Source organism: Oryctolagus cuniculus, chromosome 1, assembly GCF_964237555.1.
Source record: "Oryctolagus cuniculus chromosome 1, mOryCun1.1, whole genome shotgun sequence".
Taxonomy (NCBI): Eukaryota; Metazoa; Chordata; class Mammalia; order Lagomorpha; family Leporidae; genus Oryctolagus; species Oryctolagus cuniculus.
In genome coordinates, this window is record NC_091432.1 from 98353620 (window position 1) to 98368426 (window position 14807).

Consider the following 14807-nt stretch of genomic DNA (forward strand, 5'->3'; position numbering starts at 1 on the left):
TTGATAAGGCACTTCTGTATAGCTTCTTAAAAAAGGGATTTATTTATTTGAAAGGCGGGGTGATCTTTGTTTTCTGTCTCTCCTCTGCCACTCTGTCTTTTAGGAGAAGCCTTAGTAGGCACATTGGATCAGATGTGGAGAATTGAACCCAGAAGGGCATTTCCTCATCATATTGGAAAATGGCCTAGGTTGAAGTCTAAAGCTGAAACTGCCAAACTGTCATCTTTGCAGTACTGGGGAGATTAAGGTCTCTTACTTCCTTTGTTCTGGTCATTCTAATTGTCAGTGTAGGGGCGGCTCTTTTTGGCATAATTCATAGAACGGCTCTTCTATTCAACCACATCATTAGCCACTTTTAACTTGAATGCCTGGCACATAACACAGGAGGAAGCCCCTGTGGATTTCCACTTGTCCTGTCCCCTCCCTCCTTCCCTCTCTTCCTCACTCTCCCTTTCTCCCTTTCTATCCCTGCCTTCCTCCCTCTCTCCCTTCTTCCCCTTTCAAATAAATAAAATGAATAAGTTTAGAAAAAAGACCAAACAGTCATGGAGGGAGAGAGTCCATAAAATAATAATGACTTGATTTTGTAAACATAGTTTGCTGGAGTTTAGGAACATTGGATTTAAATGGTCTTCTATGTGTTGCATCTAATCTAACTTTTGGCAAGGGCTCTGACAGGCACTCAGTGGGCATTCAATTGATATTTTCTTGTGACAGTAAAATGTATGATTGTTCTGTCTTTACAAGGAAGCAACCACTTGGTCAATTGACAGGCAAATTATGTCTTTTCTGTCACATAGAGGGCTTAACACTACAATAACCACAACCCACCTATTTTGTCTAGTGTTATGAGAATTAGAGATTTCATATTATAAAAATATTTCAAAGTTGGTCCTGCTGAATATCATGTTAGGAGCTTCATTTTCAGTGATAAAAGCAATACACTGTGACCATTCAATTCATTCATTCATTTGACCCCTTATCCTTGCCTCTGGAATTAATTTTTATCCATAGTCCCTGTCATTCACAGCATGAAAAAATATGCCAAAGGAATCACAACTCTGTTTTGATATCATTTATTAATTTAAATATTTTATGTGACAGTTTGGACTTTCCAAGGCAAATAAATGAGCGACTTAGACAGCTGTGCAGTGATTTATGTAAATATAACACACAATTGGTATTTCCACTTTGCTTCACATGACTCCCAAGTTCCCATCACTCATTTTTCATATACAAATTCATCTTGTTCTGCAGTCTGTAAATACAAAGACTGCTGTATCATGAAACATGCTATTTACATTGTACATGATTTAGAGTAATTACAAATAAATGAATAAAAAGTGGTGTTACATGAAAAAGATAGAGGATATTTATATTCCTGTAAGTGCTTATATACTTTTTACATGTGCTACTGTTAAGATTCTAATGAAATGAGGCATATTTTACTATTTTAATTAGAAAGTTTTTCTAAACATGTACTACTGAATAAAAGAAAACCAAAATATAATATGAAACACTAAATAAAACTTTTTAAAATTAATGGTACAGGTTTAAGAGCTGCATTCATTTATTTAAAAAAAAAACAAAAAATAGCTTGACATTTAAAAATATATGCAATTTATGCATGCCCTACATATATATTAGTATATTTACCTGGTATCGTTTGATGACATTGTAATTTAACTTTGTTGTAACTAGATATTTAAAAGAAATGATTCACAAAGTATAATCTGATAGCAAAATAGCAGATATACAATATTATTTACATAGCAAGCCAAACCAAAAATTTAGACCCATGAAATTGCAGCAAACAAATTGGCCAGAATGTTAAAATATTCATATATTTGGTTTAGTTAAAAAGTACTCCATGCAGATAAAGGTAATAAATGCATATCATATTATAACTACATGTTTTCATTGAGTGCGTTGGGAAACCTATTTTTATTATATATAGTGCCTGAATGTCTGGTGGAAATGCATTGGCTGTATATTTTATGCATTGAAATGGGCAGGACTAAGTGTGGTATCTAAAGCATTGGTCGGGAAATGGGACCCTTTGGTTTTGTAAAATGGCTACTCACAGTTGAGTCAGAATTCAGGTAGGTTAATTTTGAAATGAAGAATGATATGTATTATTCCTGGAATGCACTTAATTTGTATATTTTAAAAGCATAATGAGACAGTTTTATCATGTGATTACCAAAGTTATAATGTAGTTGCAGGCAGCTTTTATAAAACTTGACATTTTCAAAGGCAAAACTCTCAGGATAATTTTTTTTTTCCAATAGAGAAAAAGCCTTTCAACCAACTCTAAAATAAATCAAAGTATTTCTCTCCATGGGCCATTTTTTGTTTGATCCTAACCTGACTTTCACCGCAGTCATAATCTGCCATGACGATGTGAATCAATTTCCACATAGTGGGATTGAATTTTGCTACAAATTTGTAAAGGAGACAACGAGTTAGCTTGTGAACTTATCTGGGGCCACAAGATAGCAATTCAGGAAGGCGCAACTAATTAGTGGGGAAAATGCTTTTGAGATTATGGCTGTTTAAATTTCATCTGTTTTCCTCAACAAGATTTCTTCTGTCTTTACAACACCTATTAAACATATTTTCCATAGAAATAAAAGTGGCAAAGGTATTAGAAGTCCTATTTCTTTATCTGAACATATCTTAATGTTGACTCCCATGTTAAGGCAAATTTTTCTTAACAGTGAAAATCACAGGAAGAAAATATTTTCATAGCTTCCAGTTTATATGGTAACTGCCTATTTTTCCACAATTTCAAAATTGATTAGTTGACCTCAAATAAATAAAAGTAAATTAATATAAAATTTCTTCCCTAAGTTTTTCATACTCTTTCATTTGACTACCTGATCTGCTGGAGTTTGACACCTGAGGTTCATAACAAATTCAAATAAGAAACAGGAACCCAAATCTAAAAGATATTTGGCTTATTGAAACTGTCCTAGAGAGCTAAAAGCTATACTATTTCCAAATGATTTCCTAATAATGAATACAAATTTATAAGAAAAAAACTTAAGTGGTCTGAATAGTAATATATTACCATGAAAAAAAAGATTTAGAAACTAAATCCCTTTAAATATTAAGATTTGCTCAAATTATTAAAACGTTGGTAGGAAGATCCTTCATTATTACTCTCAAATAATATATTTTTACTTATGAGTCAAATATTATACTAGAAATGGTTTAATTTTGTCTGGAAAGAGTCTTTGGATTGGTATTTGTACAGGATCAATCCTTTGCTATAGCACAATGACCCAAGCTGTGTGTTTTTGAAGAGCATGGTGATTTGTTAATTCTGATGAATTCAAAATTATAGTTAAAGACAACTATCACAATATGGGCTAACACTTCCAAAGCACGGAGCTAAGAAATATGAAATACATTGTGTATTGCTTTTCCATAGAGTAGTTATAAAACGGATGACAAAAGTGTTCAGACCCTCAAAAAAGAACTCACATTTCAGAGGCATACCAAAGAAGTAAGACAATGTATCATTCATCTCTAGATAAAGAGCCAGTAAAATAAACTCATACTTAGTGTATTTACCATATTGGGAAATGTTCAAAAAGCAATTTTTCTTGCAAATAGAAAAAGCTTTTTTAATTTTTATTTACTCATATCCAAGTAAAAATTGGACTACTTGAAAATAAGAACTTTCTAAATCAACACATTCCCAGGAGCCAAAGATAGATTATGCAAAGAGGTTAACCCTGATATTTCTGAAGAACAAAAATAGGTGACAAAGAACACATATTTTATAGTCCCAGATTTGTCTTGATTGACAAACCTTTGGAAGCTAAGGTCTCTGTTCTCTTAGTTGCTTGTGCTCAAATCTCTAAGTGTGCACCTTCCTTCCTTCCCTTAACTCATAAGTCCACAGTGTTCAATCATGTGAAAGTGAAGAGAGGCCCAAAGCCAAATGGTAATATGTTATTATCATGGACCTTATAGGTATTGGAAATAAGTAAGTAAAGGAGGGAACAAAGGAAGAAAGAGACAAAGTCGGGGGTGGGGGCGTAGGTAGTAAAAATAACAGGAGTCCAGTATGCTGATGAGCTTTCAAAGATCTGAGTAGTTTACTGCACACTATAACTTCCTGTGCAACCCTTGCCTTTTACACTAACCGGGAGTGGTATTCAGAATTGATACTAAACTCTACTAATATTCAAGTTATAGCTATACTTGATACTTGGACTCTTACATGGTTGCATCATTAGCATAAAGGCTATATTAAGGTTTAATTAGATCATGTACCAAATATTGATTGAAGACATGCTCAATTTTTCCAGTAGAAAATAAATTTTCCTCTTGGGCAAATACAATTTGAGAAGTTCTTTCTGTGTCTTTAAATATTCACTTTGATTAGCATATTAAGTTAAAAAAATGGGACAACTCTTATCAGGTAAGCATTTCATTTTAGTAAGAGAATTCTTTTAGAATAAGAGAGTGTCTTTAAGAATCAAAAGAAAAAGCAATGGTTACCCATTATTCCAGGTCATTGAGTTACATAAAAAATACAAGCATGAATTATCCAAGTGTCTGGTGATTACTTAAAGCAAATTTAAATTATAGGAATAATAATTATAGCTGCCATCCACTAATAATTATCTTTACGCAAGAGTAAAAATTAAAGAATTTTTCTAACCCCACCCCCAAATTACTTTAAAAAATTACACATCTCTCTGGTTTATTTATACCTTGTTGACTATAATCAGATGTGTCATCAGATAATTTATTCTTACGAAAACTTCCCAAAGACTTCAATAGCAATTTGAAAGTCCACACCAAGGTTAGGGTTTGGTTTCAAAATGGTCATTTACTCCTATAAAACTAAGGAGGAAGTCTGCATGTTGTAGACAAATCTACTGGGTACTTCTGTAATTTGCTTCACTTTACAGAGATTGTACTATATAAAGCAAAATTTTAAAAATGAGTTTAAAAAAAGTAACTTTAAATGCTAAGAATAGAAAGAAGGGTTTCAAGTGCTAATATACAAAATATTTGTCCAGATCACTCCAGTCTTAGAAGAAACTACATTTACTTCCTAACCTTGAAAGTCAGTGACGTTTAAGAAAATGCTCTGGGAGGAAGTATAAGTAAAATTGTTTTAGGAATTGAGGTTTCATTGGGAATGGTAGTGCACAGTTTCTTGGTAGAGACGATACAGGAATACTTATATCATTAAATTATTGTTAATATTCAAATGATTTGAACATTAATTGACTTTGACTTAGATTTTATTCTGAGGAGTTTGAGGTGCTGTGCTCAGTACCATAAAGTGAGCATGTCTGCATACAGTATTATTTGACTCTTACCGTTAACACCTAAGTTGTTCAAAGTTTAACATTTTAAGTAAAATAATGTTTCCAAATATGCAAACCACAACTCAATGCCACCATTTCGAAGTTTGTCTTATTTATGATATCTTTGCTTCTGTATCAAATGGCAAATATGGAGGAAAAAAAAATCACCGAAAAGTCATTCATAACTGTTATCACAAGATCAAGTCTTAAGGGATCCAGAAAAAAATTTCTTTCTCACTGACTTTTAACAGGTTTAGAAAACTTTCAAACATCCCTAATATTCTCAGTTTGAAATATAAATAAATCTTGTCCTGACTCTTTTGGGAAAATAAATGTTCCGATTTGTTTCTGCCTTTCAGAAAAAAAAAAAAATTCTAGTTTAAACCAACTCAGTCTGCATTAACTGGGTACCTGTAAGTGAAAAATCTGACGATTAAAGACTACCTGACTGTTTTTGACCTTAGAACACCGGGAGCACAGCGTGATCTCACCCCAATCAAGTGTGGTGAGGTAATGCTCTCCCCACTCACACTTTGTGGAACATCTGCAGAGGATTGGCTCAGTCTGTAAAGGCTTCTTTCTGCTCTACAGTTGAGCATTTATTTTGCTAGCAGTCATATCTCAACTTGAGAGGAGTGTGAAAAAGAATATGCAATATAGGCTAGCTCCCCAAAATGATTTTTCTCTAGATTTTAGGATACAAAATCAATATTTCAAGTCTTTGTGATTAAACTTCCCAACTTGAGAAAGACACAATTTCTATAATCTCTGAACAAAAACATCAAAAAGAAGGCTTAAAACTGCATTTTTTCTCACCGAATATTAGTCATGTTATAAAAGGAAAAATGTTTTAATATCACTTGCCCACTTAGTCTGTCCTTTTGTGGAAATTTTAGCAGACTTTTCTGTGACATGGCACAGCTGGTAACTGGCCTTTTTTGTTTCTTCAATCCAGATGTTCTGACACCTTCCTTTACCTTAATCTTTGTAGCCACATCTGGTTCTCTCTGCCACCTTCAGAGTTTCTATTCATATCTCTGAGATCCTAATCCCAGTTTCACTGAGATTCACAGCCAAAAGGTTGGCACTACCTCTTAAGAAAACTGAAAATAGTTCAATAAGGTCAATCCTCTCTCTCTCGCTCTCCTTTTTAAAAATAACACTGGCCAATAATCAAACACATCTTTTGGTTTTCATTAAACCATTAAACTACTACGGAAGCTACCTATCTTTTTAGAGAATACATGTATATATACCTTCCTGAAGAAAAGTTAAATCTTTGCTCAATCTTACCTACACCTGCACCCTCTACTCTCTCCATCTGTCTCTCTGTCCTCCTATCTGTCTGAGATGTGACATCCAGGCAGCAAAATGCAAGGGACTGTTTGACAACGTGAGGTGTGGTACTGAGAAGCAATTTTGTACATTTCTGACATCATCCCAATTATTTTTCTGTCCTACTTATGTTTGTCATCGAATAGACCATAGTAAAAATATTTAATAAACTCCCTTCTTTATCTCCAAATACAAAAAAAAAGCCTCAAAGGAAGATTAAATATAAACTGATTCATCAATTTGAAAATATATATAAAAAGAACCAAATGCAAACTATTACTTAGGCTTGACACTTAGTTATCCTTCTCTTTTCTGCTTTCAAATACTATTCAATATTAAACACTGATCAGAGATTAGATGGATAAACTGAGAAATTTGGTATATTTAAGAGTTTCAAATAAAGAATTGCCCTTATCAACCCTGTATACTTAATAAGGGGTTAAGCATCCAATGGTATACAAAAAGTTAACTATCAAAATTTTCTCAGTGAATCAACAATTCTGTTTGATATTGATGGAGGAAGATTCCAAATTATGGATACGAGGATGCTATGGTAATTTTTGCTATAGGTAAGAGAAAAATTTTGGCAAATCCACCATTCCCATTCTGTTCAGGTTCAGGACCAGAGAAGAGTTTACCTGGGTAGGCAGAAGTAGGAGCTGTAATCTTATCTACATGCATAGGATTGGATTCTAAACTAATAATCTGACAATCAGACATTGTTGACTGAAACTTAAGTTTACCTGTCGCATTAAACTGTAATTTTAATGTTATTCTAAATGATGGAACTATAAATGTAACAATTAAAAAATTATAATTGACCCACATCTGATTAAAATTATACTGCAGAAAGACTAAAATATGAATTATTTTGAAAACTGAGATCTAGTTTTTTTAATATTATGATATGACTGTTTCTAGACATTTATTAATTGTACTACAGATGACTTTCAACCCATTATATTTTGAACCTAAAATACTATTATACTTAGTAAACATTAATGTAGCTGTCATTAAACAGTGGCACTGTTTTCATCTTTAATCTTTCTTTCCATACCTTACCAGAACGAAATTTATGTTGGTTTGTCCTAGGACTCCCCTACATTTTTGTAAAACCTACTTTCTCAATCAACTCTTCTAACCTATGCTCTACTTGTACTCATTTCTCCATCTGCAACTTGCTCCTTACTATTTTATACTACAAAGATCCAAAGATTTGGGCACAATTACATATAATATATAAATCTTTTCAAGAGGAATAAAAATCATATTATAATTAATTTTAAAATTATATACCATAAATATTCTGATGGGAGTATATTATTTACTTTATAGCATGTTTGCGAATGAATAACTTCTATGGTAGATTGAGCATGGTGTTTGCCCAAACGTTTTATATCTGAATCGTCATTTGTTAAGCATTTTGCTATAGAATAGTAAATATCTTTAAAAAGTCCATGTCAGCTATATTATTGCTTAGGACAAAGCATGTCTCTATTTCTTCAAAGGTTCTCTGAAGAGCACAGAAGTGCAAGTTTTATATGGCATCATCACCATGGCTTAAATTATTGCTTGAAAGGTTATTACAAGGTATTGCTAAGACATCACTTTCAGATGAATGTACAATTCATATGTGAAAAGTACATAGTGAGACTTAAGTTGGTATCTTTTCATAACATCAGATTCAAAGTATGAAGAAGTAGAGTTGTCAATCCACATTTATTTCTATGTCCTAAAGTACGTAGCTTATGCCTTGGTGGTGAGGATCAGCAAATGTTATGATATACTGCCCAGCTTTGGCAGTAACTAAGAAAATGTACCGTATCAAGTATGCCTAATAGCCCTATAGTGAGCAATATTCATCCCTCATGCTTGTCAGTGTTGTCTTCTATCTCTAATAAGTTTGAAGATTCGTGCTCACAAAGCAGATTATAAATTTGAAACCAAAGCTAAAAGTAAAACTTGTGAGGAAAAATATGAAACCTAGAGTATTTAACTTTTCAAAACAGCTACAGATGAATAACACACTGCTCTGTCAATCTACTTGTACTTCGAATGAATGGGATTATATAAATACTCTTCAATGATCTTTAAATCTAGATGTATACTATTTAGAGTGATTTCCAAAATACAGATTGCTAGGTCTTACCTGAGACCTACTAAATATAAATCTCTGGAAGTAGAACCTAGTAATTTGTATTTCTAAAACTCACTAGGTAATTCTTATGATGTCAGCCGGATATTTCCAAGTAGATCTGTTGAACCACTGAGTTAGGTCATTTCTCAATAAGGGTGAGATGGCAATGAGGTACCTGACCGAAACTGTGATCTGGTCACAATGTATTAGAAACAGACACAAACTTTACTTCTCTACATTCCCAAATCTTTCCAAAAAATTGACTTCCTTTAATCATGTAACATATACATTCAATAAACACACACACACAAAGAATATTCATTACTTTGTAAAATAGTTTCACAATATGAGACTAGCTGTGATTGTTCCTGTACAATAATAAATGTAATAATTAACTATGTTTTCTTTTTCAATGAAAGGAAAGAAGGAAAAAGGAACAAAGGGAGGAAAGAAAAAAAATGGCAGGACAATAATACTTAGGTTTCAGTTGCTTGAATAAAGTGTGAGGAAGGAATTTTGCACACTATCTCAATATACTCTGACAAGATTTTGTTAGTCTGTAGCTAACATCACTGTCTGCTCGTCATTCACCACCACAGGAATCCTGAAATTGTGTCCATAGCTGGGGTCGGTGTACCCATTTAACAGTAATTTTTGTTCAATCGTGTTAACACAATTTATGTACACATAAAACCAGCTGACTGTGAACTAAATATATCATAAAGCCATCATTCAGAGTGGAATATGTTATATTTTAATGATTAAGTCTCACTAGCATAGTGATTTTTGGGTTACATCTCATAAAATATGCTTATAGAAACCTGAAATTATCATTTCTGCAGCTTAAAGTCTGTCAACTAAAAGATAGAAATAACTAAGATATAATATGAGGCTTGGTTCTTGGACTTGAGTTTCTTGGTGTTGCTGACTGAAAGGCTTTTGGTGTAGTCCAAAGCCTGTTAAGGGTCATGTATAATGAATTCCAAAGGAAGATTCAGAATCATTACATGGAGTGATTGGAGTTAGATTCTATTTTGAAGGAGGTGCAGAGGGCTAAGCTGCAGATGTGAGCAATGCACTTGACAAAAGCTCATTTCAGAACCAAATTGTTGCTCAAGCCTGGAACTGAGTGGGTCTGTAGGCCTGAATCAAGCAACAGCTATGCTGTGGCATGCCAAGTTTGGAAGAGAAAATGGTGTTTGTTAACGGAGTCAGGCTTGAAGGGATGGTACATTCTCCAGAAACAGTGTGAAGTGAGAGAGGCTGAGATAGGTCCAGTTGTGTGAAAAATGTTTGTGTAGGTTCTTTACTTTCTGCTCTAGGCCTCTGCAATCCTGCCCCAGCAAGTCAGGAACCCAGAAGCCTGCAATAAATACATTCAGTGATGGTCATAATCTTAAGTTCCCTCTTGGTATCGCACAACTTTAGATACACTACTTCAGTAGGTGGCAACATGATTCTCTTCAAAACACAGAGCTTGGTAGTTTTCCAAATACTCTGTGGTTTTTCCTTTTGACCTATCGATTTACTTTTTGCTTTATTACTGAAGCTCAGGGGAATTTTCAAATATAAAAGCCTTGCAGCACTTGAGAATGAAAATTTCTTTAGGTTGCTTTTGTCTTGTTCTGCTTTGTTTCTCCTGGAGAGGCACACACTTTCACACTTTCACATTAAAATAGTTTCCTGATGTCACTGTCACTGGACAAGAAGTGTGAGACATGAGAGTTAATATCTTAAGTGTTGAATCCACAGAGCCTTTCTCTAGTCTCAAGAATCAGTGTCTTCAAGTCACAAGAGGTCACAGCCCACTGGATTCCACACACTTCGAGTATTTAAGGGAATTGCAAAACAATTTAAAATACGAGAAGAGATTAATGTAGAGGCCAATTTTAAACAGTTGGATTACATGTTACATAGATGTTGTATCTTCTCTATCCCATGCTGCAAAGCATAGATACCTAACTAAATGTTCTTCTGAGGCATATTACTCTTATTCGGGCCAATGTTAAATATTGGTTAAGGTTCACAAAGGAGTTACTGTACAGCAAGTTTTGAATAAATATTTTGGGATGCTGATGTTGTTAGATAACGATAGACTTGCAAATGGTGGCATTCTGTCCATCAAAATGATCCAGTGCTTTGGTATGGATGACTTCTTGTTATATAGTGCCTTTGACAAATTAGCTTTTTGAAAGGACACTGAAACACGGGTATTATAAATGTTATATGTTAAAGTATTCCTTTTTGAGTGGATTAAAGCTATTAACGCAGGTTAATATCACTTGGTTTCTAGGAGAACATTGTTTAAATTCCTTCTACTGTCACATTAAAATGCATATTGTTTATGCATTGTAAGTAAGTGAGGATAGTATACAGATGTCAGTCAAATGAAATGGCAAATGCCACCATATTTTTATAGTTATAATTCCAAAGGTACAATATGTAGACTGTGTTATGTGACATAACTGCAGCTAAAATGAACAAATTGTTTATAGTACCTTGCAAACAAATATGGCAATAGTAACTGTAATAGTTAACTGGAATAGATTGGTAAAATGATAGCAAATTAGAACATTGCTACATTGTATAGCTTCAAAAACACATTTAGATTACATGGTAAGAAAATTGTGGTTTACATCCTGTCTGATATATAATAGATCTCTGGTATATTTCAGTGTGACATTTGTGACACTTAAATGGCTACCTCTTTTCTAAGAAAATCGTATAAACTAATACACAGTGATTGTTCTGACAAATTGGGAGTATACATGTAATACTTCTCTCAATCCCTCTCACCAATTGTCAGATAATGGAGTGGATTTCCAATAATGTTTTTAAAATACAGCTGCTTCCCACAGATATTCTTAAGTACAGCAAGGATAACCATGTGTTTAGAATAGCTGCTTAGACAAACCTTTACAAAAGGCAGAAATAGATTGGATGGTTTCTGAAAGTCCCTTTCAGGCTTTTGTTACAAGACACATTATCACAAACACATGTATTTATTTAATACATTATAAACTCTAAATTGCTGCACAGAATAAGCATAAATGACTTCAGTGAGCTGGGTTATTGCCCATGTTCCTGTGCTGTCATGAGCCCATCAGTGTTTTAGCTAAGATATTTTCTAACATCAGCATGAACAAAGAGGCGCTCCCAGACTGTTCCATCCACACTTTCTGCATACCACCCACTGCCCTCCATGAAACAAATGTGTTAATCTCTCAGTCCCCTGCAGAGATTTCTTTGTGAGTAATTATTTCCATGATAATATCCTGTCCTCAGCCCACAGGGTCTTCCATCAAGCCTCCTCTCCCCCATGAATCTAAAAACAGACCTAGGAGTAGGGAAGAGGATAGCAAACAGGGTATAGAGAGCTCAGGGCCCATGTCCCACCAACCCACTAGTAACTTTATAGACCAGGATGAGAATAGAGCTCACATTATAAACAGGGTCAGGATTATAACAAATACTGTGCACGCTGATAAATATTTTCTAGCCATACACTTAGAGAATGTAAAAAACATTAAGTGACCTCACAGACTGCAATGGGAATTTGTTACATACTTCTTAGCTGAGTTACACCCTACCCAAATCTTGATGCAGCTAACAACCATGAAAGGAAAAAAAAATATATTACATTCAGTAGACATTTGCTACCAATGACTATAACTACTGGATTAAGAAAATGTCCACTCCAAAGTTTTAAGGAAACGGATTCTTCCAGCTCATTAACATTAATAGAAATGTAGATTTTATGTCTGATCAGAAATAGGAAAACTCTGGACATACCATTCTCCTAATTTCAGTGGGAGCCTATAATATTTTCATGCAGTGTTGATTAATGGGAGCAGGTCTTTTAGCAGAACATGTGATGGCAACCTACCTATAACTACAGAGACTACTAGTTCTGAGTTAGACCCAGTTTAGTGTTCATAAACATGGTTCACTGAATTTAAAGGTCACATCATTAAACTGCAGATTTGTTTTTAGTCCCAAAACAGGGCTTTCCTTTTCTTGTGTTATGCAAGGAGAACTGCATGCTTGGCAAAATGTCCAGACACCTTATCACTAATGCCTGTAATCCAGGGATTTGTTCTAAGAGTGGGAGTCAGGCCTTAGAGGGCACCAACTGGGGACAGGGCAGGGGTTATTAACACATGATTTAGTAGCAGACTGTCATTAGAATGCAGTTAAGTGGTGCAAAAGCTACCTGTATTTCCAAATGCTTAGTTGGAAAGGATATCTCTCATCTAGCAACACATTTCATTTTCAGTAGTATTTGTCACAAGATGGCAAAGAGACTTTTCTATAATTTTGGTTACAGATTTGTCAATATTAAATTCCATTTCCCCTGATTTCCATGCTACATTAATTAAATTTAAAAGATACAGTAAGGAGAAAGTTTCCCCAGCATCTGAAATCCCCAGTTATATGTACTCTCAGCCTAAGTACTAGTCTTTTTAAATAAGTGAAACTACATTAGATTAATAGATAGTGTTACATAATAGACCAATAATACATTTGCAAGTTCTGAAAAAAATCTAATAATGTTGTGTGAAATGTAATTACCTAGAAGAGATATGTATAAAAATAGGTAATATCCCTAAAATATTTTGCTTTCATACAATTATTCCTGCTGGGAATGTTACCACACTGCCATGATATATGTATGAAATGTCAGTTCAGAAAAAGAAAATTAGAAAATATTCCTCACTTACTGACTCACTAAATGTAGGAATATGTAATCAAAACTGGCTCTCAAAAGTAGTACAAATATATAGGGAGAGATACTTGTACGTGTGGAAAACAAGAAAACAAGCAATCTATTTACTGGTTGTTTTTGAAAGGGGGCCCATATTTATAATTAAAATGTGTGTGTGTGTGTGTGTGTGTTTGACCAAATCACTTAGATGAATGGATACATCTTATTTCCCCTGCGCTTGAGCCTTTTATTGACAGAAATCATCCCCTTTTTCTAGAATTATTGCCTGACCCAACACAGAAATTTCACTATTTGCTCTCAACAAAGCAATGACAGAGAAACAATCTCTTCTATGCTCTTGTTCTGACCCAACTTCTGGGCTTGTGCTTTTGGGAGGAGTCTTTGATGTGCAGCAGGCCTCAGAGACTTGTCTCCCGGAGGAACATGGTGCCGATGTTGTAGGAAACCTTTCTTATCCTTGATGAAGACAGAGAAGGCTTTGGCGGCTTTGGACCAGTCCTTACCTCCAGGAAGTAGCAGATCCCAGGGATTTCCTTTGGGAAATTGTCTGGAAGCTCTTCACGGGACCGTGGAATAAACGTGAAACCTTCTTCTCGTTTTAATAATCTAAAAAATATGGATAATGTGAATTAAAGAGGCAGAGAAAATAGGAGTAATAGAACAGGAACTTTAATGGCTCTGGAAGCCTATCTATGATGATGCTCAGGGTAACACCTCTATTTCTTTGTGCAGACATGGACTTCATAGGACTGCAAACACTCTGGAAATATTACGGTCTCAGGAAAGATCCCTTATGTCAGAACAAGAAAATAACCAGAGCTATTTGTTCTGCTTGAAAAATGTTTGTTCAAATTTTATTTCTTCTAAAGAGTACTCCTGTGAAATATTTGCTCATTTTTTACTTTTGCCCTAAACAAAGCACTAAGGAAACTGCATAATGCAGGGTTTATGTCAAACCCACAGTTTACTGTGTCTGTAAAACCTGCCCAAATTCTAGAGTGCTCTTCTTAGGTTTTGATGACTCTAGCTGAGCTTTAAATGTCAGTCCTACATGTGACATATGAAGTGGCTGGCCTGCAAACAACATGTCATGACTCTAAGTGTCTGTGATACCTTGCTATTTATTGCTAGCAATCCATATTGTCAAAACTTTAAAACACCTACTAGTCAAACTGCTTTGTTTTTCCCTTCTGGTCATAAGCAGACTAATTCGGAACACTAACACTGGAAGAGATTTGTACTTAAACTTGTCCAGTTAGATGAGAGGCTTGGC

At 34.5% G+C, this 14807-nt stretch overlaps 1 protein-coding gene across 1 annotated transcript in view; it reads right to left on the reverse strand.

Moving 5' to 3' along the window:
• Positions 1-1060: 1060 nt before the first annotated feature.
• Positions 1061-14807, reverse strand: part of GUCY1A2 (guanylate cyclase 1 soluble subunit alpha 2) — a 354340-nt gene continuing 340593 nt past the window's right edge. Inside the window, exon 8 of the mRNA XM_051820049.2 lies at positions 1061-14140. Within this exon, the coding sequence (XP_051676009.1) occupies positions 13933-14140 (208 nt within the window). The 3' untranslated portion in view covers positions 1061-13932. The remainder of the gene's footprint in view (positions 14141-14807) is intronic.